Below are 26425 nucleotides of genomic sequence, written 5' to 3' on the forward strand. Positions count from 1 at the left end.
AACGTGACCTTTTTTGCCATAACTTTTTAATTTACTGTTTGATTAGCATATTATTTTATTTTGATCTTTTCCTACCAACACGCCAGCTCAAATTAAAATAATTTGCAAGTCAAACGGTGAATTAAAAAGTTATGGCAAAAAAAGGTCATGTTACTGACTCTACATAATGTCAAAAATACCGTGGAATGCCCCTATATCGAAATCCCAGCCAATTTCTATGTTTATTACATACAAAAATTGTTTCTATATATCGAAAAAATCTCTATATATATCGAATGTTTTTTCGAGACATTCGGAGATTTTTTTTTTCCTCTTTAGACGGAAAAATAAACGTCTTCGGAAAAATAAAGGTTAGGGGAGAAAATGATGTTCACTAAAGGTTGCTACGAAACTCATAAGGAATCTGGGGTCGAGGGGTGTGTAGATGGGTCGTTGTTTCGTTCTGAAGTTCTTAAATTCCCTCAAGTTTATTTCAAATATTTTAGTTGTAAGCAGTAACATTGTAAAATCAGTTTCAAGTCATCCCTTTTGTTCTGTTGATTATCGTTCCTAGTCGTTATAGCAGCAGTAAAAGTCATTCAAGTTAAGTAGATTAATTTTTTAGTTTTCTCTCGATTTGTCAAAACGAAAATCACCTCATGTTGCGAATCAAGTTGAATTGCCGAAGAATGAAGATGTATTTTCATGCGCAAAAATGTAATTTCTGTTATTTTTTTTAATCATTAACTTTCATTTAATCCGATGCTCGTATAAATTAGAAATTAGGTTTCATACACGAAAATTAGCTTTAATTTTAATGTTTCGGGAGATTTTTATAATAAAATAAGATCGTTTCTATACATCGAAATTTCTATATAACGATTTTTTTTCCGGCCATTTGCTACTTCGATATATGGAGGTCCAACTGTATTTTAATTTATCGCCTGCCGTATTTTACAGTTAATATTCATGCATTAACCTGCAATGTTTTATTTATTTTTATTATTTAATTTAATGATAGAGAAAGAAGTTCTGGAATATAACTGAGAGTTTTTTAAGTTTCTTTTCTAAAATTGGATTTCGGTTCCTCTTAAGCCCTGGTTTCCTAGAAGCGAATCGCCGTGACGCTGAAATCAAAGTCGAGTGGTATCCGGCGTGGCCATTCACGGCGTCGATTGAGCTCGGGCGCGCATGCGCAGAAGAATCAAGTTTTCCCCTCGGCGAGAAGCGACGCCGACGATCGACGAGTTAAGCACTGGTTTCCTAGGAGCGAATCGCCGACCTTAGGCGTCGAGAGGAAAACTTGATACTTCTGCGCATGCGCGTCCGAGCGAAATCGACGTCGTGAGTGGCCACGCCTGAATCCACTCGACTTTGATTTCAGCGTCACGCCGAGTAGCGACGCCAAAGCTCGGTGATTTCGCTTCTAGGACACCAGGGCTTAAGCTCGCAGGAAACCAAGGCTTTACTCGTATGGGGGTTATAAAAATGCCTTGTGAGCAGGCTAAAAACTGCTTATGGGGATCTGTACTGCCCCGCAGGCGACTGGGTGTAAATGTTAATCGCCTTCAAGGGAGTCAGTACCCTAAATACTTTCAAAAAATATATTTTTTGATTTTTATATATTTTGAAACTCCATTTCAATGCCTTTTTAATGATACAAATTTCTTGATCGTGCTCATATTAGAAGTAAGTTAAAAAGTGCTTCAAAAGAAGGTAAACATATGTTGATCAGATATGATTTTTCCTTTAAATGGAATATCTCGAAATGGTATTTTGGAAACGAAATGTTCCTTTTTCTCGGAAACTAAATTGTGTTAGGCTTTGAAATTTTTACCACCAATTCCATATATCTAGTTGTATATACTGAAGTAAAATTTTCCTCATATTCCAAAAATATTTTTTTATAGAGCTGATTTCGTGTTGCAAAATAGCATTTTTGGAAAAAAATACAGTGACTTACGCGTTAGAGTTTTTTAAATAAAAACTAAGCTTCCTTTCTGTAAAATGTTACTTCAGTATAGAGAAAAGAGTCTACTTAAGGAACAGAAAAAATTTCATTATTGTATGTTTAATAGATTTTCAGAAAAAGGTACATGAACCTTTGCAAATTAACATTGATGGTGTAGGGGGTACTGACTATCTTTAAAGCTTTAGAGGGATTTAAAATGCCGCCAAACTGTTCGAGTTGAAGAAAAGAGAGTGCTTCTCTCACCTCTCGTTGACGAGTTTGTCTTTCTTCGGGTTCCTGGGCTGCCTCTTCATGATGTCGCTCTCCGCAGCTTCATAGGCCAGAGAAATGGCGGGAACCTGAAATCAGAGGAATCCTGTCAAAATGTTTTGTTCCCTCATGGTTCGCTGTGTTTTACGAGTATAAAACAAGTTGTTACTTGTTCTAGAAAGACTAATTTATGTAGTTGACGAATAGTGTGGTTTCCAGTCAAAAGTACTACTTTTAGTCATTAAAATGGATAGAATGAGGGGAAAAAAATTAAAAAAAAAAAAATTAATTTGAATTTTGACCTCTTGAATTCAAATTATGTTTTTCGCAATCACGAGTGTGTGTGTTTAGACGTGCGTGTTTGTGTGTGGGGGGTATGTGTGTGTGTGTAGGCATGTGTGTTTGTGTCTGTGTGCAGGCATGAGCGTATGGGTAGTTGTGTGTATGTGTGTGTGGGGGGAGTATGTGTGTGTGTGTAGGCATGTGTGTTTGTGTCTGTGTGCAGGCATGAGCGTATGGGTAGTTGTGTGTATGTGTGTGTGGGGGGAGTATGTGTGTGTGTGTAGGCATGTGTGTTTGTGTCTGTGTGCAGGCATGAGCGTATGGGTAGTTGTGTGTATGTGTGTGTGGGGGGAGTATGTGTGTGTGTGTAGGCATGTGTGTTTGTGTCTGTGTGCAGGCATGAGCGTATGGGTAGTTGTGTGTATGTGTGTGTGGGGGGAGTATGTGTGTGTGTGTAGGCATGTGTGTTTGTGTCTGTGTGCAGGCATGAGTGTGTGGGTAGTTGTGTGTATGTGTGTAGGTGTGTGTGGGGGGAGTATGTGTATGTGTGTGTAGGCATACCTGTTTGTGTCTGTGTGCAGGCATCAATGTGTGGGTAGTTGTGTGTATGGTTTTGTGTGTGTGTGTGTAGGTGTCTATATGTATGCATGAATGTGTGGGTAGTTGTGTGTATGGTTTTGTGTGTGTGTGTGTGTGTAGGTGTCTATATGTATGCATGAATGTATGAGTAGTTGTGTGTATGTTTTTGTGTGTGTGTATGTGTAGGTGTCTGTATGGCTGCGTGTGTGTATGTGTGTGTAGGTTTATGTGTGTAGGTGTATGTGGAGGTGTGTGTGTAGCTGACGAATTCAAAAAGAAAATCGTCGCCGAATAACAGCAGTTTTTCCTGTGCTCTGATAACTGTTGTTTATTGCACTTAACATAAGCCTTGACTAAATTTAGTTTCATTGTTTTTGTGCCACAGCGGCAACAATACTTGAATATATTGGTAGAATAGTTTATTACAAAATTATGAGGAACTACTTTGATATACCACCCCAAATCGGAAATTTGGCGACTTTTTTTGTTTTTGTTGACACAAAACTTTGTTGCCACAAAAATTGTTGCCACAAAACTTTTAAAAAAACTCAAAAAATGTTACAAAATACATGAAAAGACTAAATTTGGCAACAGTAAAAACCTAAAAGCTGAAAAAAACCTAAATTGGCAACACCAAAATAAGAAACAGCAACCCTAAAAAGTCCGTAGGGAATGCCAGATTTGGCGCGTAATTTTTGGGGGTGTATATCAAAGTTATACCAATTATGAATGTATCTCGTAGTCTTGTCTATTAAATGTTACTTTATGTTGTTAGTCATCCTCTGTTATGCATCAAGTTTACAATAACCTCAGAGCCAAGGGTCACTCACCATGTCCGTGCCCAGGTCGATGCAGAGGATGGTGACTGTGCCCAGGGGCAAGGGCACGTCGGCCAGGATGAAGACGAGGAAGGGCGTGATCTCGGGGATGTTACTCGTCAGGGTGTAGGCGATGGACTTCTTCAGGTTGTCGAAGATCAGACGACCTGTGACGGAGAGAGAGAGGGAGACATGTCAATAGGGAAGTTGCAACCTATTAAATGTTCATATTTTGGCTATTGGATATTGTTAATGGACCCTCAAAACTAAATAATTCACCATCGCCGAATTTTAAAACACCGTGGTTGAGTTTTTATGAATTTTTAAAAATCCACGCGCAAAAGTGCGCGCTTCTGAAACGTCACCAGCCTACGTCACAGGGCAGCCTTCCGCCGAAGATCCCTTGTTTTCGCTAGGGACATTTTGGTATTTTTATATTTTAGAAATACAATAATCCTTTTGAACACACTATGGAGGCCGGATTCGTTAAAGCACAATCTAAATAATCGTCCTCCAGTAACATCAATGATGATATTCGAATATTTCCGAGAGGATGAGAGGTTTAATGTTCCAGAAACGCGAGGAGTTCAATGCGAGGAGATGAGCCTTTTACGTTTCGTATTCGAAGTCGAATGCACGTCCTTCGACTTCTCTCGCATCGGAAGAGCGCATGACGTCACTTCCTGTGCCATTTGACGTCACAAGCCCTTGAACTTTAAAAATTAATTTAAAAAAAACTACTTATCGTATCGCAAAAATTTTTTCACCTATGATGTTCATACATGTTACTCTATAAGATAAAAATAAAATTGAAAAATCGAAAACTTCCCTATTGCTTTGTCCTTGCCGTTCGTCCAGATGTTTGTGCAAGTTGAGCACAAACCGTGGAGCCATTTTTCAGAAATCGTATTTTCGAAATGGCTGCTCGTCTTTATTACTGACTAGTGGCACCCGCACGGATTTGCCCGTAATAGAAAATTAAAAGGTCTTTTGGTTCGCCTGTATATTTATAAATAATGTATGGTGAATTTTCTCGCCCATTGGCTTGTGCCCATGCTACGGTTCCACGTTATGATAATTTCGTAATTTACTCGTCCATCTTATGATAATTTTGTTCTTAAAATTTTAATGGAGAAAGAACCACATCGAATTTTCGAAACGTGGCTTCGAGGTGCATGGTGTTCTCCCATTTGGTCCAAAAATTTCTCCACGGGGGGCTTCCACCCAACTGACTGGGAACACGATTGACCAATCGGGTGTCTTCCAACTCTACGTAGGGTTTGAAGGGAGGGGCTTAGGTGCTCGGACATTCAAGGCTGTTTTCAAGAGTAAATTTCTAAGCTTAACAATCTGGCGCCTTAGCTTGGCGCAATTTTTAGCACCATTCGGGGTTCAGGGCGTGGGTTGCCATTGAAAAGTTCAACGTGGTATAGAAGAGAGCAACTGGGCTAGCACCATTCGGGATTCCGGGAAAGGGCGGGGGGGGTCCATTTGAGAAGTTCCACGTGGTGAAACTGGTTGCACGTGCCTATGCAAAATGGGAAAGTTCATTGAGGGTAGTCGTCAGGTTAGCAGACTGGAAATAACATTCGGCTCAGGCATCCAGTTCCAGGGAGAACCGGCGTCTTCAATTAATTAAAAAAACACCCTAGTAATAAAATATGAATTAATTCTAAGGAAAATAATAAACATTTATAGTTTTTTTTCAACTGAAAAATTAAGTATAATGACTTTATTAATTATTTGTTCAAACTAAAAAATCAAATGCTAATTTAAATAATAATCTAGTTTATTAAACCGATAAATAATATTTTGTTAAAAAAGCGCAAATAATCGCTTTTTTTAAAATAGCTAATTTTAGTGTTCATTGAATGATTGATCAGGAACTTGGAAGCTATTTTCTCTAAGTTTTTCTGAATAACAGTTGTAAATAATTGATAATTAGTTTGTAATAATTGATAATTAGTATTATGCACATAATCAGTTGTGCATTTAAGCAAAATTCAGCGGGGGAGGAGGGGGAGTCGTATTTCACGACTTTGCCAACTAACTTTAAAATATATTTTCATCTCGAAAACCGCGTTTCTCATCTCATATGGTTCTAAGTTCCAAATAAAGTCCAGTATTATTAGCCGATCGGATCAAACTATTCACTTTTGAATGTAGCAGAGAATACTTGTGCGTTTAAAGATGAACACCCCTGCAAAAGTCCCTCATTTGTGTTCGACTTTTTTAAAAAATTCAGCAAAAAGAAAAAATTATCTTAAAAAAAATTGTATTGTACTTTTTGTAGAATATGCAGAAAAAAGTTTACAACTCGTATTAATTTATAAACACAAGCGTTTAGTAAGCCGCACTTACATTGTATGAACCTCAATAATTTTATTTATATTTTAGCACAAAGGCAAAAATTGGTCGGGTGCATGGGTTCAAATGCCATTTTTTTTTCAAACATATAGTAACTTTTTTCAAACAAAACACTCTCTCTCTCCCACTCATTAAAGCAGCTCCAGCTTCCACTTTCGGAGAAGTCATTATTAGCATATACAATAGACAAAATAAAAATGAAAAAATCAGGAGAATTGCGTTATATTAAATGACTAAATATGGGCATGGTTTAGGGTTTTTTTTTTTTTAACTTAGATTGATTTTGAACTGTGATGTTACAGGTGCTAAATATATTTCAACCCCCTTTTAAAAATTTCGAGCCCCCCCCCTCCGCCCTGTGCACGCCCCTGAGTTACAGGCCAGGGCCATACTAAAAACTAAAACTGGTCATGCTCGCTGAGTTCAATTATTTTCAGGAAATACACAAAAAGTATGTTAAAACTTACTTTTTTAGCAACATCATCAAATTTCAAACAACTAATTCCAGCGTATTTTAATTAAAAATTGGATAAATAATCCCCATTTTTATTAAGCACTTTTATTACTTGCCATGGAAAAATCTGAGGCCTGCTTTCGCTTATATCTCAGCTACTTAACCACTTTGGGATTTTACTTAATGATTTGCTTAATTTAAAGGTACAGCTTAACGCTGAAAAATTAAAATTCTAAAATAAAATTATTTTTTCGTTTCCGATGGAAAACAGCAAATTTCATGCACTTTCCCCATTAAATATTTGAATATAAAACCCATTCTTACAAATTTTGTTGCCTTGCAACAGTATTGTTAATAGTAATCATAATGACTATTTTGAATCAAGGCTTCACTGGAGCAAGAATGAAATTTATACACTGTCGTTGCTTTTTTAGAGTTTTTATCCTCATCCATGCCAATAATCGATAACAGGGCTAAGTAAAGAGACATATTAGGTTCTTTATCACAAAACGTATGTTATGAACCATTCTTTTGCTTATATCTCAGCAACTAGACGACTTCGAGACTTCGGAATTTCACTAAATGATTTGTTTAATCTTAAAGTACAACTTAACGTAAAATAAAAATTTTATTTAAAAACAAAAATCTTCAATATAACGGATTAAAAAAAAATACTAAGTACTTCACATGATGCACTCAAAAGGACAAAAAAACTTTTTTGGTTGAGAAAGGCAATTATATAAGAAAGGAAAAAGTATTCCCGTAGTTTTCAATTATTCCAAGAAAAAGACTTTACTAACGAAGAAAAGCGCGCTCAAGTCATTTCAAATCAAACTTTCCCATTAAGAAAAATATGCATGTTTCAACCCTCAAATTTATGATTGAAAGCTAGAAAATGATAAAACATTCTCTACATGACTTGAGCCGTACTTCTCTTCGTTTGTGAAGCCTTTTTCTTAGAATAATGGATAACTACATGGATACTTAAATTGTCTTTTCTGACCCGGAAAAGTTATTTTGTCCTTTTGAGTGCATTATGAAAAGTGCTTACTTAGTATTTTTTAAAAAATCTGTTACTAATCGCATTTTTCAAAAGCGATTTTTGACAAATCGCTTTCAAAAGGTTCGCTTGAACCAGGGCTGCGGAGTCGGAGGGAAAATGGCCGACTCCGACTCCTAGATTTTTTAAAATTTATTTATTTATTATTTTTTTTCAATCCACTCCCCCTAATGGGAAGGGGGAAAATTTCAAAACATAGGTTGAAATACTAATTCCTTTTTATGAAAATTTAGCGTTGTATTTCATTGCTAAACTAAGATGCATACAACGTTAGAAACTAAACGTGAATATCAAGTTTTCCAATGGTTCGGATTTTATAAGTAAGAATACTTTTAAATCCCATGCTTTAAAATAATGGAAAAGAATTAGTTTGCTGTGTCATAATATATATTTATGTCATAAATAATCCTGCATTTATCTTACTCACAAATACAAACCCCAGTTGCTTAAAATATCATTACAAATTAGAATTTATTGAGGTGATTTGCTGCTACTCATCGGTAACTTATAAGCAATTCTATCGATAAAATTGTGAAATGAAGTTTGAAACATTGTCAAGTGCTTTCATTTTTTGTTATTAAGTTCAAATTAAACTTTGATTACAAAGACTAATTCTTAATAGGTTGTGTTTTTAATCAATATTTAATATTTCATAAGATGTAAAAATTAGAAATTAAAATGCTACAAAATTTAAAATGCAAGTGCTTTTCTTTTTACATTACATCCATGATTTTATGTAAAAAAAGTAGCAGTTAATGTAAACTAGCAATAAATTAATGTTTTAAATTTATTACTAATTAACATTACTGAATTTTTTCTATTTATAGTGTCATATTTGTTTATAATAGTAAAACTAATGTAATGTGTCAGAAGATTTAATAAACATTGAAAAGCAACAAGATTTAAATTTAAGGTCTAAGCATTTTTTTAAAACATTTAAATTAATTTAAATGAGAAAAAATAATAAGTAAGAATTTTAATTAATATTGTGACATGGCATTATACTGATTCTTTCATTCATTGCATAAAAAATGTTTCTTTGGGAATTTTCGAAGTTTTAAATTTGTTCACTATGCGGTTGTCGAATGTTGAAGTAGGGGAATGTGGGACAAAGTGAATAAGAGGGGCAAAGTGAAATGGTGAAATATTTACTCTGCTGTTAGTGCCACCTATCTAGTAATATTTTAACTATGTAGTAAAAAATATAGCCTATTCTAGCTAAGAAAAAAATAACTCTGAAAATCATAGAATGTGATAACACAAGCAATTTTCGAAAAATGATTCTTATATTGTAATATTTTATTGTAAGTCGAAAATTATGCTAGTTATTATTAAATGATAAATTTCTTGCAATTATCATTTGAAATATTAATTGAGACCTAATATTCGATGCAACATTTATTTAGTTAATATTAAGCCCATTAATATTTTAATTATTTTGCGCAGTCAGACAAGTACATGCGGGAAAAGTGAAAAATTAATTTCGTTTAATTATTCAGTCATTTATTAAATCTTTTACGCATTTTATTAATTACTTTATTAACATACCTTAATTTAGTAATTCAATTATTTATTCATTCATACACTTATTTTCTTATTCATTCACTGTTTTACTCACTCGTTTATTTGTCCCCATACATTAATTAATTTATTTAATTAATTATTCGTTTATTTCTTTTAGCATCTTTTCATTTATTCATTCAACCTTTTATTTACTGATTCCTTTGATCAAAAATATTTTTTATAATCCAATAGAAAATATTTTATTTCAAACATATTTCATTTTTCACTTTGCCCCATGAAAAAATAAAGCGAAATTTTTCCACTTTTTTTTTTTGAAAGCGAAAATTCACCGGCGAAAATAAAAAATACCATTTCAATGCACGTTTTATTATAAAATACAATGTTCTTTTATGTACTGTAATTTTCAAAACAAATTTCCAATTTGTTCATTTTGAAAAAGCTCAGTCAGCTTAACCATTTCACTTTGCCCCACATTCCCCTACTCAGGCCAAAACAAATAATCGGTTTGTCTGCTGATATACAGTATACCGAATACCAAGTATTCCGTGTACAGTCGACGCCCGCTACAACGCGATTCGACTTACGCGAAATGGCTACAACGCAAGTTTTTTCCTAGTAACGAATTTTAGAGCTAACGCGAAATTTCGTCCACAACACAAATTATTTTGGAAGGAAGTATCTGCTTCGTTATTGGCTACAAAATATTTATTTTGTAAATGTTACTACATCACTTGAAGCATCACTGACAGCGAAAGTTCTCACACCAAACTAATCTACGCATCGCGTTGTTAGTGCATCAAAAAACCACTCAGCATCTTTCATTTATTCATTTTTTTCATAATAAATCTTAAAGTGTATGAAATTTCTGGCACCTCAGTGGCACCTTTATCTAAAGTTTGTGAAGATGGGAGGAAAAAAAAAAGGTTCTGATTTTTTTTAAAAAAAAAGGGCCTTAGATTTTCGATAGACTTGAACAACTACAAAACGTCGACGGTAGCACGACATTAATATGAGTGAATTTTCCATACGTACAATTAAAAGTCAAAACAAAAAGATATTCCTAAAAGTTCATAACTTAGTTTGAATACTGAAGCTTGCAGAGCAGTCTAGCAAAGTTAATATAGAAGCTGCTCTTGTATTGTGGATTAAAGAGATAAGAAAGAGGGGCTGTTGCCCCAAATTGAAACGTTATAAAAGAAAAGGCGAAGCAACTGTATTTAAAAATACATTAGATGAGAATAACGATCTGATCATCGAGCATACATCATCATCTTCATCTTTTAACTCATAAATATTATTACTGTATTTGCTATACAGTACTATTATAGTTCAGCATTTTATTATTAATACATACTTTGCGTACTGTGTTGTTTTATTTTATGTCTATATCTCCATTCATTTTGAGCACTTAAAATATTTCATGTTGAATAAGTTTTTTTTATTTTTAAATACGGTAAAAGTTCAGTTCTTTATTTAAGAAATTGTGGTGTGTAGTTGAGGAATTTTTTTAAAGCAGTTTGAGGGGTGTTTATAAGTGACTAAAAGAATTTGGTATGCTTTAAAAAAATGTTTTTCATATACTTTTCCACAACGCAAAATTTCAACTTACGCGAGGAGTCATGGAACACATCCTTCGCGTAAGTCGGGACTCGACTGTATCTCTAAAATAATAATAATAAAGAAAGAAAGAATGAATCATCAAAATTCAAAGAACTGGGTGGATAGGTTTTCAAGAAGTTGTTTAGAATTTTATGCTATTTAACATTTATTTACACGGGATTGCTTTTTTAAAAACTAATCTAAAGTTTGTTACTTTTATTTTATTTTTAACCTCATTCTTGTAACTTTATCAAAATAAGTTTTTCGTTTTAGTTTTCCCCTTTATTTATCCTTGTTGATTTCTAGCTGCTTTTTTTCATTGTGCTGCAATCTAATTTTACAGTCTGGACATAAACTGCAAAGTTTTGATAATTTCGATAATTTTGTAACCTTCTCTATGGGAAAATCAGTGTGCTTTATTGAAAAAAAAAATAGCATTTATAATCAGTTGATCATTAATTTGTCACTAAAATAATTTTAATTCACTTAAGGCATTAATTATGCAATTAGTTTATTATTTGGAAATTTAAAGCTTAAAATATAATTGTGTTTTCCTTTTCTTTTTAATTTCCTATGTAGGCAATAAATACTTTCATTATCAATTCGAGCGAGAAAAGTAAAACACGCGAAATTTTCGCCATAGTAATACGAGTCTTTTTCCCCTTTCTCACCACTCAACATGGCCTCCACTCACTCACAGTGTACTTCTAACTGGACAATAGGAGTAGATAACACGGCATGTTCCCCCCCTGTATTCCTACCTCCACGGCAAGAAGTCCTTCCACTATGTATTGGCATTTATCGATATTCAGGGATCGCCAAAAAAGTTTATTTTAGACAGTGGGCAAAGATGGCGATGGAGTGGCTCAGACTTTCAGATCTCTTTATTAGGAGGGAGGTGATCGCCCCGTGACAAGCTTATCTTGATGTGTTTGACAGTTTGGGCCAGTTGGAACCTCACCGAGGTGCATATCCCCATGCTACACATTAACTTTGTGCCAAATTTCATGAAAATCGGCCGAACGGTCTAGGCGCTATGCGCGTCACATAGATCCTGACAAACAGAGATCCGGACAGAGAGACTTTTAGCTTTATTATTAGTAAAGATAATAAAGCTGAAAGTCTGTGTGGATCTCTGTTTGTCAGGATCTCTGTGACGCGCATAGCGCCTAGACCGTTCGGCCGATTTTCACGAAATTTGGCACAAAGTTAGTTTGTAGCATGGGGATGTGCACCTCGAAGAGAATTGATAGAATAAGCAAAAATTAACATGGATACAGATAATTCTTTCATTTTTACTACAGTTATTTTTTAATTAATTTTTCAACATGTCCGATTTTGCAAAAAAGGAGTGATTTCGATGACGTCACAAATGATGCATTTTGGCGCATCTTTCTACATCGTTTCCACGTTATGATAATCAAGAAGCGAATTAAATATTGCGCTGTACGATTGCTATCAACCAGATCGTTGCCAATACACGTGAGTAAAGATGCGAATTAAATATTTCGCTCTGTGATTGGCAGCACAGAATGGCATTTCATCATTTGTGATGTCATCGGCAAGAAATGTAAACAACGAAAGCGCAACGATTAAAGTAATTTTTTTAAAAATATTAAACTTAAACAAATTATTTAAAAAATGGTCAGATCGTATATTTTTAAGCATGCTCTTTCAGAAAAAAATACTTTAAAATTTTGGAAACGATCCTATTGTATGTACTCAAATTCGTGTTTTATTGTACTACATGAGAGGATACTTTCGCGTCAAAAAAAAAAAAAAAAAAAAAAATTTTTTCTTTGAGACTGGAGATCAGAAAAAAATTTTTTTCTTTGAGACTGGAGATCAGAAAAAAAAGGTTCTTACCTTCCTCGACGCCCGTTACGATGGAAGCGAAGTTGTCGTCCAAGAGGATCATATCCGCTGCCTGTTTGCTGACGTCACTTCCGGCAATACCCATGGCCACGCCTACAGGAGAGAGCAAAATATGAGAGACCTCCTTCTTCGTTCCTTCCAGGGAACCATACGATAATGTAATAATGATACTATTTTAAATAAGTGGCAATAAAAAGAGCACAGTAAAGGGGAGCATTAATTATATGCCCTCGTCTCCCCGTTATCGGAATAGGAAGTCTTACAGTCGGCCGAAATTCAAGAAAAGTCGCCAAATTTAGAGAGTGAGAAATGGAAGACCTCTTTCAAGCGTTCTGCTGATGGATGTCCTGCCACATGCAGACGGTGAAGTCTGGTACCTTCCGTTTTCCGCCAAGTTTTGATTGGTTGGTTTGATTGAGTTTTTTGGCGCAAGAGTCTTAGTAGTCTATACTGCGCCAAGCGATTGTTGAATAGTGGAAAGAAGAGCCAGAAAAATGGTTTTTATAAAGGAGCAAAGGACATAAAACTTCTAGAATTTTGAAACATTTGCCAAAATGAACACATGACCGAAGTTTTGAATTTTGGAGTGACGAGCTGAAAGGAAAAACTGAGAAACGATGTAGAGCAATATAAAAAATGTTAAGGGGACACTGGACGTTCAAAATGAAAGAAATTTTTGTCAAATTTTTGGGCATTTTTGAAATTTTTATTTTTTGAATTTATTTGAATATGAGGACAATTTTGTGAGTTTTGTTTTATTTATTACAGTATAGAGAATGACTTGAAATAAGTTTCAGTGTTGTGAAATCAAAATAATTACGCAAGGGACTTTTCAAAGTTTCGTTAATTATCGTTAAGGTTACTTACATTTTTTTAAATAATTAATCTTCTAATTAAAAAATTTTTGATGAAATTTTATAATTAAGCTTGTACTAGTGTAAAGTATATGGTTAAAATTTCATGCAAATCCATCAATAATGAAAAAACTTTGCTTTCAAGGTCCGTGTCCCCTTAACAGTTAAACATAGACAAGCCAAAAACAAGGCAATAAGAAAAGAATGAACACTAAACGAGGGACAAAAATCCAATCTCCGGAAGAAAAGGGAACAATTTGGGAGTCAAGTCTTGAAATCTGGCACTTTTGTTTCAATTTTATCAGACTTTGAGAATTTTATGTCGAAAAACGGGGACACGAGGGCAAAGAATTTTTGGGTCGATGTGCTCTTCTGATTGCTGCCTACTCCATTTTTTTGAGCAATCACGATTGCTTATTGTTCTCACTTGACTGTTTCGATGTCCTTTGATTTTATTTTCCCACCGCCACCCTCCGCAGCATCACCGTCGACCGGCTCCTCACGATGCTGCTCCTATAGCGAAAGCCGTCTCCAGGTTGCATCCATGCCCTACACACACGCGCATACATACACACACACACACACACACAAACACATACACACACATACACCTGCACACACATACACAAACACATACACACAACTACCCACACATTCATGCCTGTACACAGACACAAACATATATGCTTACACACACACATACACATACCCCTTCCCCACACACACATTCATATACACAACTACCCACGCACTTATGCCAGCACACGGACACAAACACACATGCCTGCACACATACACATACCCCCTACACACAAACACGCATACCCCCCACGCACAAACACACACGCCTACATACACACACTCGTGATTGCGAAAAACATAATTTGAATTCAAGTTGTCAAAATTCAAATTAATTTTTTTTTTTTTTTAATCATTGTTACAAAAGGCGTGTGGTTCGCTGGCAAGCAATCTGACGATCAAACGGCACGACCTTGAGGGTCACGGATTTAGACAAAATCCTAGCTATAGGTCAATTCCTACTAGATATGAGCCCAGGTAAAGCGGTTTGACTGCATAGGCCCTAGTTCAGCTGCAACCGGGGTCCGAAGTTGGTAATTTGGCCCCAGAAATGCAATGGCGTTTCCGTTGGAATTTCAAACTTCGACACTATGGCATCTTTTGTTAGTACAGCGAGTGGAAGGGAGGACAAATTTTTATTTATGAGTATTATTTAAGTCACTTGAAAAATTGAAACCATCTTGTATTTATTTATTTTTACTTCCTTTTTCAAAAAAGGAAGTATTGTATTCGCGAAAAAAATTTCACTCAAAAATCGGCCTTCATTTCCATTTTTCTCACCTCCGAATGAATGTCGAGTTTATTTTTTCGACCGCACCACACGTGGATATATGCCTAGGAACCTATAGACACCCGAAATATCCATTTTGACGACCCTCGAGTTAATTATAACGAATTTTCTCGTGACGTCTGTATGTACGTATGTATGTTCGTATGTACGTATGTGTGTATGTATGTCGCATAACTCAAAAACGGTATGCCCTAGAAAGTTGAAATTTGGTACGAAGATTCCTAGTGGAGTCTAGTTGTGCTCCTTCAATTTTGATTGCATTCGGATGTTCCTAAGAGGGTGTTTTGTCCCTTTTTGGGGGGAAATCATTGTTAATTTCGATGTAAACTCAAGTGGAGTTATAATTTGTCGGACACTTGGCGATGCATCGCCAGTCTTTTGGTCGCCAAGTTTTGTCGCCCACTTGGCGACAAATTTGGCGATTTTTTTTAAAATTTGGTTTCAATATGGCTACTGTTGGTGATATTTAGAAAGTAAACAATTGAATCACATTAAAATTGCCAATAATGAGAAAATGACATTAAATTGCAGGAAAAGTGGTCATGTGATCATGTGATCCACACATCAGCTCGTTTTTTTATGTGCCATGTGCAATAAATGAGAGCTTTTTCTCCCCTCCCTCTTTTTGCTTATCATTGTGGAATATATTTGATAGCAGACGATACATATCCAGCTAAAGTAAATGTTTTCATTAACAAACGATAAATACTTTTTACTAGCAGAAAATTAATATTGTTACAAATTCTGTAAATAGTAATTATTGTAGTAACGTAACCTGTAAATAGTTTCCCATAATGAATATACAGCCACTTTACATTCGGCCGAAGTATACGACCCCCTATTCTTTTTTTTTTCTTATTTCATTCACAGATTTTATCAATGAAAGTGTAGAATGGTGTAGCATTTTCTGGAATATTTGAGAGATCTCTTTTCGATGTTTATAAAAGCGTCCCGTGTGATAAAAAGTCAGTCTCGATTGAAAATTTGTACCGAGAGTGTATTAGCTCTGTTTATTGCGAGGCATCTCGCGGTGTTGTTTTCGTATTTGGAAGTAAATACGTGTGTAACCGTTGAGTTTACGGTGTGGTGTGATATTTGCTTAATTGCTGATGATTCATTTAGCAGTTGTTGACGCTCTTTCCTGTACAGAGTGTAAATAAATTCTCTGTGTTTTTAATCAAGAACTGTGTCGTCCTTTCAAGAAAGTTGGAAGCCGCATCGGATCCGTTACAATATAAAACAAAAATAATTAGTTTCATTTGCAAACGATAAATATCCCGTAACTATGTTATTTATTGCGGCATTCAAGTTATTGAAATTAAAAGTAGTGTCCAGTTTAAATTTGAGAATCATTTATGAAAAACTAGCAAAAATAACCGGCGTTGCCTGGGTCAGTCATAATTGTGAGAAACAATCGCTACTTTCTTTGGTTTTCTGTTTTAACTGAAAGAGCTCAAAACGCACCGCTTTGACGTGATTAAAAATCGCGCTTCTTCCTTACCCATAAAAGTAAAATAGCAATAAGTATAGAGAACGAATGAGTATTCATTCAGAAACGAAAGCACAAATTGAAGCATGTAAAAATTTGAAGAATTTCCAAAATATGAACTAGCAAAAACAAAGATCACTGAAAAAACCGTGCGCTTTATTTAATTAAATAGTACACACACACAAAAAGGGGAAAAAAAACCTCTTTACTATGTTTCTCGAAGTGTGAAAAAAGTAGAGTTTCCGAATGTTTAAATGACTTTAAACTCATGTTTGCTTCGGAGAAGCCTTGATTCAAAATTTTCATTATGATAACTTTTAATATTGCTGTTGTTGGCAACGAATTTTGGAAACAATGGGTTTAATATTTAATCATTTAATGGGGAAATTACACTTAGTTTTAAACGTTCCATCATAACGTTTTTAAACTAAGTCTTTTACGAATGAATTATAACCTATGTTGCTCCCTGATAATGTAGCTATCTATGGTGAAAAAATGGTTAAAATCCGTCCAGTAGTTTTGAAGATTACCCCGGATACAGAAGTAGCCATTTATGTATAAAGATTAGCATTCGGTTTTATTAATTCAAATGTAAGTGCATGCAAAGGGCTCATACTGCAGTACAATAGCAGAAAAAGGGGTAAAAATGGTAATCCTAAAACAAACTCCATTGCAATAATGGGTCTAAACTATCAACTATGAACCTCCGTTGCAGCCAAACTAGGGCCTGTGCAGTCAAACCCCTCTACCAGCGCTCATACCTAGTGGGAATGGACATACAGGGTTGCCACTCAATTTTGGAAAAAAAAATTCCCTGCGTTTTCCCTGTATGAAAATAAAACATTACAAACGAGCGAGCACTGATTATTTGGAAAAGAACATTAATATCTTGATCATTTCACCACAGGGTAAAAAAACGAAACACAAATTTCTAAATAAATAAGAATTCATAATAACTGAAATAATAGCATGGTGGTTGAATATATTCAACTTTTTATTCAAAAAAAAAACTTCTCTTAGCCATGGACCTAAAAGTGTATAAGTGACCCAGAACAATGATGATTGACGACTCATTTCATACACTCTAAATGATCATGAAATTCAAGATTCTATTTTTATGATACACATTTTAATATTTACTTTAAAAAAAAAACTTTCAAGCAAAATGACCATTTTTTATTTTACTTTATTTCCGAACTTTATTAACAGTCTCATTATAATTATTACTATTTATTTAATTTTTGGTAGATTATATATTTGGGAATTGATTTTTGTCACTTTAATTTAAGAAGGAAAAAAATTCCCAGTATTTTCCAGGTTTTTGAGGAAATTTTCGAAATTCCCTGGATTTTCCCTGTTTTTTTTTGTTGATTTTTGAATTCCCTGTGTTTTCCCTGTTTCTTCAGGTTTCCCTGTGGCGTGGCAACCCTGACCTATATCTAGGATTTTGTCTAAATCCGTGAGTTAGATGGTGTTTCCCTCCCCGTCAGTTTCGCGACTGAACCGTGGAGGTGGGCGGCACACTCACCGATGTCGGCCTTCTTGAGCGCGGGCGAGTCGTTGACGCCGTCGCCGGTGACGGCGACGATGGCTCCCTGCCGCTGGCAGCCCTCCACGATGATGAGCTTCTGCTGGGGGGAGGTGCGCGCGAACACGATTTCCGTGTGTTCGCGCAGCAGGCAGTCCAGCTCCTCGCTCGACATCTCGCGCAGCTGACCACCGTGCACCACGCACGCCTTGGCGTCCCTGCAAAAGCACGTATTTTAAGTATACTATTAAAGCACATATTTTAAGTATACAATACAGTGAAGTCCCGTTATAACGAACACCAATGCACCGAAGTTTCCGTTACAACGAAATCAAATTTCAGCCCTGATAGTATGTTGTTTGAGTAGGGAAGTTTTCGATTTTTCTATTTTATTTTTATATAATAGAATAACATGTATGAACATCATAGGTGAAAAAAATTTTGCGATACGATAAGTAGTTTTTTTAAAATTAATTTTTAAAGTTCAAGCGCTTGTGACGACAAATGGCATGGGAAGTGACGTCATGCTCTCTTCCGATAGGAGAGAAACCGAAGGACGTGCATTCGACTTCGAAGACGAAACATGAAAGGCTTATCTCCTCGCATTGAACTCCTCGCGTTTCTGGAACATTAAACCTCATCGAATATCATCATTGATGTTACTTGAGGAAGATTATTTAGATTGTGCTTTAACGAATCCGGCCTCCATAGTGTGTTCAAAAGGATTACTGAATTTCTAAAAAATAAAAATATCAGTGCGCTCAAAATGTCCCTAGCGAAAACAAGGGATCTTCGGCGGAAGGCTGCTTATTATTGCCCTGTGACGTAGGCTCGTGACGTTTCAGAAGAGCGCACTTTTGCGCGTGGATTTTTTAAAATTCATTAAAAATCAACCACGGTGTTTTAAAATTCGGCGATGGTGAACTTTTTAAATTTGAGGGTCAATGAACAATATTCGATAGTCAAAATATGAACATTCAATAGGTTGCAACTTCCCTATTCCATTATAACGAAATTCCCGTTACAACGAACAAAACTTTTGTCCCTTGAAGTTCGTTGTGACGGGATTTCACTGTACTACTTACATCATGCGAAACTTCCCTCCCAAACAATGAGGACAGATATTAAAATACTTTCAAGAAATTGAATCGAGAAAAATGGATTCAAAAAGCGTCACCATGGAAACACAAAGTAAAATAAGCTTAAGGAATTAAAATACAAAGAAAATGGTCAACAATTTAAGTGGAAATGACATTTTTGAACTCGATTTAAAAAGGCTTGTAACTTTTTTCCTTTCGAGATAGAAGCTTAGTTTTTCGACCATAGGTCGAGATGAATTTGGAGTAAAAAATGTCCGCTCTTTCCAGTGGAGTCAAAAAGAAAACTGTGGGAAAATTTCTTCGCTTTTTATTAGGTCACAGTGACCCCTGGTCCGAAATACGTAGCTAGTCGCCAGACGAAGAGTCAGTAAACTTGAAGTGATCGGCAGTAGGTTTTTTTTCTTTCTCACCTGGGGTCTACCTCTTCGATGGGGATGTCCAACCTCATGGCGATGTCTTCGACGGTCTCGTTGCCCTCGGAGATGATGCCCACGGACTTGGCGATGGCGGCGGCGGTGATGGGGTGGTCGCCAGTCACCATGATCACCTGCAACGACGGAAAATACGAGTGCGTTTTTCAATATCCGAATCAGGATTTTTTATAAAGTATGGCACCATATATGCGAGATGTTTATAAACTCGTGCACCAAAAAAGTATTAATTTTAAACAACAATACAAATATACTTCAAAAAAAAAATTAAGTCGAATTTTGGTATCTTGAATTCAAATTATGTTTTTCGCAATCACGAGTGTGTGTGTGTGTGTGTGTCTATGTAGGCGTGTGTGTCGGGGGGGGGGGGGGTATGTGTTTGTGTGTAGAGGTACACACAAACTTGTGTTCATACACACACACACGCTCGTGATTGCGAAAAACATAATTTGAATTCAAGATGCCAAAAATTCAAATTAATATTTTTCTTTTTTTTTTTTTTTGCTTTCGTAGCAGCTCGCTTTATTTTGCCCTCTCTTTCGCGAGGGCTTCCACAGCAGTTGCCATTTTGCTGGGTCATCACGAGACTTTAACCCAGCTGCAGAAGATGGCAAGAGTTTGTGCTGTCTCACCTTGATCCCTGCGCTGCGGCACTTGGCTACCGCGTCTGGCACGGCCGCCCTGGGAGGGTCGATCATGGCCACGAGCCCCACGAAGCGCAGGTTGTCCAGGGGGAAGTTTTGCTCGTCGGCGTCGAACGGGTAGCCGTGGGGGAACTTGTCGCTCGGAAGCTGCATGTCGCAGAAGCCTGGAAAACACCGACATGAACGAATGACGTCATGGTTCACAAAACAGGATAAGGATTATTCAAGAAGGATGAAATGAACCTTTTCAGGGATTGGTTATTACTATTGGAAAGACTGAACTCTTTTTACAATAATGAAATAACTGCTGATTTAAAATTAAAAATAGGCTTCTTGAACTTTCCTTTTTTTTGAAAGAAATTCAAATTGTTGGTTGATGTCCAAAAACAATTTCGTAAGCAACCCTTGCTTACGTGGAATGATATGTCTTATCTCAGTGAAAATATTAGAGAGTGCTAATTATACAAATAAATCATTTTATGGTCACCATATTATCACCGATACAGCTACGACATTTAGATTATATTGGCCAATTTACTACCGATATTCAATTTGTAAAAGGTTCCGACAATGTACCCTCTGACGTTTTGCCAAGAGTTGAGGCATTAGAGCTTCCGACTATTTTGGATTACACAGCTGTGGCTGAAGCTCAAAACACCGATACTGAGCTGCAGGACTTATTGAAATCAAACACAACCTTGAAATTTCAAAAAATGCTACTGCCTGGAACCGAAGTTCAACTTCTTTGTGACACTTCTACAAGAAATGTTCGTCCATACCTTCCCTTGGAATTTCGTAAAGTAGCTTTTGACATGCTCCATAACCTAGCTCACACTGGCGTCAAAGCTACAGTCAAACTGTTAACATCCCGTTTCGTGTGGCCCGCAATAAAAAAAGATGTCACAATTTGGACACGGACTTTTATCCCATGCCAAAGAGCCAAAGTATGCCGCCATACCAACAGTCCAGTGCATAACATTAAAGTTCCGGGCGAGCGTTTCGAACAACATCATTACCAGAACCTGACCAAAAGACTCCGACCTGACTCCTGAGACTTGCTGCAAGCCACCAATGGAACAAACCACGGAAGATAAAGGGGAGCACCAGGGCCCGATTAAGATATCGAGGGGCCCTAGGCCAAATACGTTTTTGGGGGCCCCTGTATTCAAACTTTATAACTTTAGCTGTTGACTGAAGCATTTTTTAGTTGTAAACTAAAGTAATTTCAGCCATTTAGGGGCCCCTAAATATCGGGGGCCCTAGACCATGGCCTAGTTGGCCTATTCTGTAATCAGGCCCTGAGGAGCACCCTTGTGAAGTTAAACGCACTCGTGCTGGGAGACAAGTCCGCTTCCCCGCACGTTTCAGAACCGCAGTACCCCCCTTCCACTAGGAGGGGGTACTGCGGTGTCAGCTTTTCTAATCAAAAGAACTGAACTGAACTGAACTCGAACTTGTTTTAACTGCAACTGTATCCGCATGCATTTGTTGACTCGCGCGTTCTCTGTTCTTCCACTACTCGCGGAGAGAATTTAAATCTTATAGTCGTTCCTTAAAATGTATAAGTGAGGTGTATATATGTCTCCATTTTCGTAATAAAATGACAAAAAGAATCATCTGTATTCTTGTCACAGCTTACACTTTAAGCAGGTACTTGACTTCATAGAAACATCAGTACCTGTTTTGCAAAGAGAGGAAAAAACCGGATTTATTCCCGGGAATTTCGGGATGGAAATTTAGAAAATTTCCGGGAATTTTCAAATAATTTAAAGAAAGGAAAACTTTGTTTAGATTTTAATTTATTCCCTGCACGACTTGAAAGTTTTAATGCTTTTTTACTGTTGTAAATGCAAGTTACTTAACATTTCTTCTAGAAAAATTATACCAAATAAACTGTTTAGCTACCCTGAACTGACTTTTTTACATTGGTTCGCAATCAAATATTTAACCGATAGAATGTTGAAGATTTTTTTCAACACTATCAGTCTGTAATCTTTACTAATAATAAAGCTGAAAGTCTCTCTGTCCGGAGGATGTCTTGATGTCAGGATCTCTGTGACGCGCATAGCGCCTAGACCGTTAGGCCGATTTTCATGAAATTTGGCACAGAGTTAGTCTGTAGCATGGGGATGTGCACCTCGAAGCGATGTTTCGAAAATTCCATGTGGTTCTTTTTCTATTCTAATTTTAAGAACTTCATAAGATGGACGAGTAAATTACGAAATGATTATAACGTGGAACAGTAACATGGGCACAAGCCGATTGGCGAGATACGAAATGATCATAACGTGGAACTGTAACATGGGTACAAGCCAATTGGCGAAAAAATTCACCATACATTATTTGTAAATATACAGGCGAACCAATAGATCTATTAATTTTTCTGTTACGAGCAAAGCCGTGCGGGTACCACTAGTTAAACATAAAATGATTTATTTGTATACTTAGCACTCTCTAATATTTTCACTGAGATAAGACATATCATTCCACGTAAGCAAGAGTTGCTTACGTAATTATTTTTGAACATCAACCAACAATTTGAATTTCGTTCAAAAAAAAAAAAAAAAAAAAAAGGAAAGTTCAAGAAGCATATTTTTAGTTTTAAGTAGATTTGAAATTTAAATTGCACATTTTATACTGAGAACATAAGAGATTTTTTAGCAATGGCTATCATCTGAAAAAATCTTACATATTGAGCAAAGAATCAACGTGGAAAAACATGGAGTTTGTTTACTTCCAAAATTCCCAATGTTCCCCAAAGTTCCGGGTTTATTCCCCAAAATTCCCGGGTATATCCCCTTAGCTCCCAAACTGAGGTTTGTTTGCACCTCTAGTTCCACCTCATTCAAAAGTTTAAGCACATTAGATTAAACCTTAAACACAATGTTACCAAAATTTCAGACCCGATCTATAATAGTGTGGACAGTTAAAATCAGATTGACTACCACTGGCCTAAAATAGCAATAGAAATGTAATAGGTATTGTTACAAATTCTGTAAACAGTAATTATTTTTAAGATTAATTGTTGTAATCTGGATAAATTTGGCGTTTATTCCATTATTTTTCATCTAAAATTATCTTGGTAACGTAACCTGTAAATAGTTTTTTGTAATATACATACAACCCCCTATTATTCGACTGAAGTATACGTTCCCCCCATTTCTGAATGATAAGATTTGTGAATGGAATAAAAAGAAAACATCGAGAAGCATTTCGAATTTTGTCGAAACTTCTCTATGATTTATAAATAGCCTCAGCGCGTGATAAAAAGTTGGACTGGTCTGAGCCGAGGGCTGGAACGCGTGTATTAGCCTTTGCACTGTGTTTTCGAGTATTTTGATGTAAATACGTGTGTAACCGTTGAATTTAAGGTGTTAATTGATATTTGCCTAATTGCTATGGATAATTTAGAAGTTGCTAACGAGATTTCTTGAACATAGTCTTTTACTAATAATAAAGCTGAAAGTCTGGCTATCTCTCTGTCCGAATCTCTCTCTATCTGTCAGGATCTCTGTGACGCGCATAGCGCCTAGACCGTTCGGTCGATTTTCATGAAATTTGGCACAGAATTAGTTTGTAGCATAGGGGTGTGCACCTCGAGGCGATTTTTCAAAAATTCGATTTTGTTCTTTTTCTATTCTAATTTTTAAGAAAATTTTCCCGAGCAAATTATCACAACGTGGACGAGTAAATTACTGAATTATCATAACGTGGAACCGTAACATGGGCAAGAAACTGAATATAGCAAATTGGCGAAAAATTCACCATCCATCATTTTTCAATATGCAGGCGAACCAAATGACCTTTTAATTTTCTACTACGGGCAAAGCCGTGCGGACACCACTAGTTGTAAATGAATCTCCTGTGTTTTCTCAAGATATCTATGTCTTCATTTAAAGAATTTCTTGAAGTGGCTGAACTCGTAACAGTATTTAAAACATCAAGATAAACGAAGGGTAGTCATTTAAAAAGTAAATACAAGGGGCCGTGGTAGCCCGATCGGTAGAATGTCGGATTCGGGGCCGGAGGGTCCCGAGTTCGAACCTCGATGGTCGAAGACCCACCGTCGTCATTAAAGGGGACTGGGCGACGTTAAATAGGCTCGTGGTCTCAATATCCTCCAAGTGAAACGATACCTCTGGGGGTGCTAGCACCAGGGAGCTATTAGCTCCTGGACTAGTTCTAAATTCTCATTAACTGTTCGATCCGGTGATGGTGCTGCCATCTATCGGTATAAAAAATAATGGAGGCAAGGCACTTAGTATGCAGTCCTCGACATAAATACAGTTGTAGTCAGTTGCGACTCGGAATCAGAAGTACAAAAGTAGATATTGTTCACTCATTCGCCAGGGTTGCCAACTAAGGGGTTTCCCCCCTAAATTTAGGGGGGAAATTTTAGAATGGGATTTTTTTGGGGAGATAAAATTTTTAGGGGTAAATTTAGGGGTTTTTATTTTAGGATTTTATTAAGTAAAAATGTTTTTCTTTTACATATGAAAATGTTATTTTTCGATTGTATCATATATTTTTTTTACTTATACATACTTTTTGAGCCTTTGTATCCGTTGGTTTCGATCAGAAATGACATAAAAATGATAAAAATGCCTTTACTCCACTCAGCAACGAAAAATAGCAATGGTCACGTGACCTTTTAATCCAATATGTGACGTCATAGTTAAAGGATCACGTGACTTTCTGACGTTTTTAGGGGTTTTATGAGTTGAGTTTAGGGGGAAACATTTTTAGGAGTTGGCAATCCTGTCATTCGCCCTGGTGTAACAATGGGGTTGTCGAGAGAAACAATCTCACCGATGACCCTTTCTCCCAGACCTCCCAGCTCGAGGTAGGCGTTGTTGAAGGCGTCCTTCATCTCCTCGTCCAGGATCTTGTCCTTGCCAGAAATGAAGATGGTGGAACAGCGCTCCAGGATCCTCTCGGGCGCTCCCTTCATGCACAGCAGGTAGCTCGGGTTCTTCTGCTCGTGGGTCTCGTGGATTGTCACCTGCCGGGACAATGAAGCGTGACTCGTCGTGGCACAAAAAGAAATCGACGAGCGACTGTCTCATTTTGCGTGAGTTGCGAGTGAATTTGCGGGAACCGACTCACGATTATCGTCTGCAGCATTGGTTGTTTAAAATCGCTTCGCATTTTATTTCAGCTGTCGTTTCTGTGGTGGCAGCACTTGGTTTTGTTTACAATCGCTTGCTGCTAAAATTTATGAGTTCGTTCTATTCTAAGAAATAGTTTCGCGCCCGAGATGATTGGTTAAAAAAATATTAGAAGTTTGCGTGCCTATATCATGTCTGGATCACCAGTTATTGCCGCAAATTTGAGCATTTCAATTAGGAATCAGCAAAATTTGAAGAAATGCATTTTTGTTTTTCTTGTTCTGATTATCTTTTTTTTTTTTTAAATTTTTTAAAGCAACTATTTTGTGTACGTAACTCTTTCTTAGAACAGAATGAAGTATAATTTATTGTATGTAGAATCAGCGTGTCAAGGCAAAATAATTTTTTCACTCTCCACCCATTTCCTATTTCGGTTATCTTGATTACGGCTAGATTATCCACGTTGCTTCTGTAACAAATAAAATGGTTGGTCGTTCATTTAGTTATAATAACGACAGCTAGATTAAAATCAAATGTATATTCAATTCATTGGAGAAATTACATTTTGAAAATTTAAAAAAAAAATGTCGAAAGATTAAAAAAATTCTTAAATGTTCAAATATTCTTGAAGATTTTTGAGCAAAAATAAAGTTTTCAAATTAGTTTTGAGACATATTTTTCAATAATTTGAGGAAAGCATTTGTTAACTTTATCTGTGCAAAAAGTAAAACGATTTAGAACATGCGAGATTTCAAATTTATTTCAATGAGGCTCCTTAACTGCAGAACACAAAAACAAGAATGGCGTTGTTATCTCTGGAACTGATTCTAAAGAGACAACGCAGGGCGGTCATTCCAGGCTTGCTAGCTTACGAGATCGAGATTCTCGCTCACGTGATTGGTTGTGATGTAGAAATGTCGCAAAGTAGTATTCTAATCTACTCGAACTTAGCTTGCGGCTGGGTTCGAGTATATGAGAATACTACTTTGTGACATTTCTACGTCACAAGCAATCACGTGAGCGAGAATCTCGATCTCGCAAGCTGACGAGATTTTAATGACCACCCAGGTAACGTGTCCTTGACACGCCAGTTCTAAAGAAACAGACTATAATACATTTTAGCAGCAAGCGATTATAAACAAAA

At 36.4% G+C, this 26425-nt stretch overlaps 1 protein-coding gene across 1 annotated transcript in view; it reads right to left on the reverse strand.

Moving 5' to 3' along the window:
• Nucleotides 1–26425, reverse strand: part of LOC129232679 (sodium/potassium-transporting ATPase subunit alpha-like) — a 108169-nt gene that overhangs the window by 9435 nt on the left and 72309 nt on the right. The window contains exons 11-17 of the mRNA XM_054866810.1: nt 24983–25175; nt 20162–20337; nt 19509–19645; nt 17999–18216; nt 12750–12851; nt 3892–4046; nt 2195–2289 (exon numbers count right to left, since the gene is read on the reverse strand). Coding sequence (XP_054722785.1) covers nt 2195–2289; nt 3892–4046; nt 12750–12851; nt 17999–18216; nt 19509–19645; nt 20162–20337; nt 24983–25175 — 1076 coding nt within the window. The remainder of the gene's footprint in view (nt 1–2194; nt 2290–3891; nt 4047–12749; nt 12852–17998; nt 18217–19508; nt 19646–20161; nt 20338–24982; nt 25176–26425) is intronic.

This window comes from Uloborus diversus, unplaced genomic scaffold, assembly GCF_026930045.1.
Source record: "Uloborus diversus isolate 005 unplaced genomic scaffold, Udiv.v.3.1 scaffold_13, whole genome shotgun sequence".
NCBI classification, from domain to species: Eukaryota; Metazoa; Arthropoda; class Arachnida; order Araneae; family Uloboridae; genus Uloborus; species Uloborus diversus.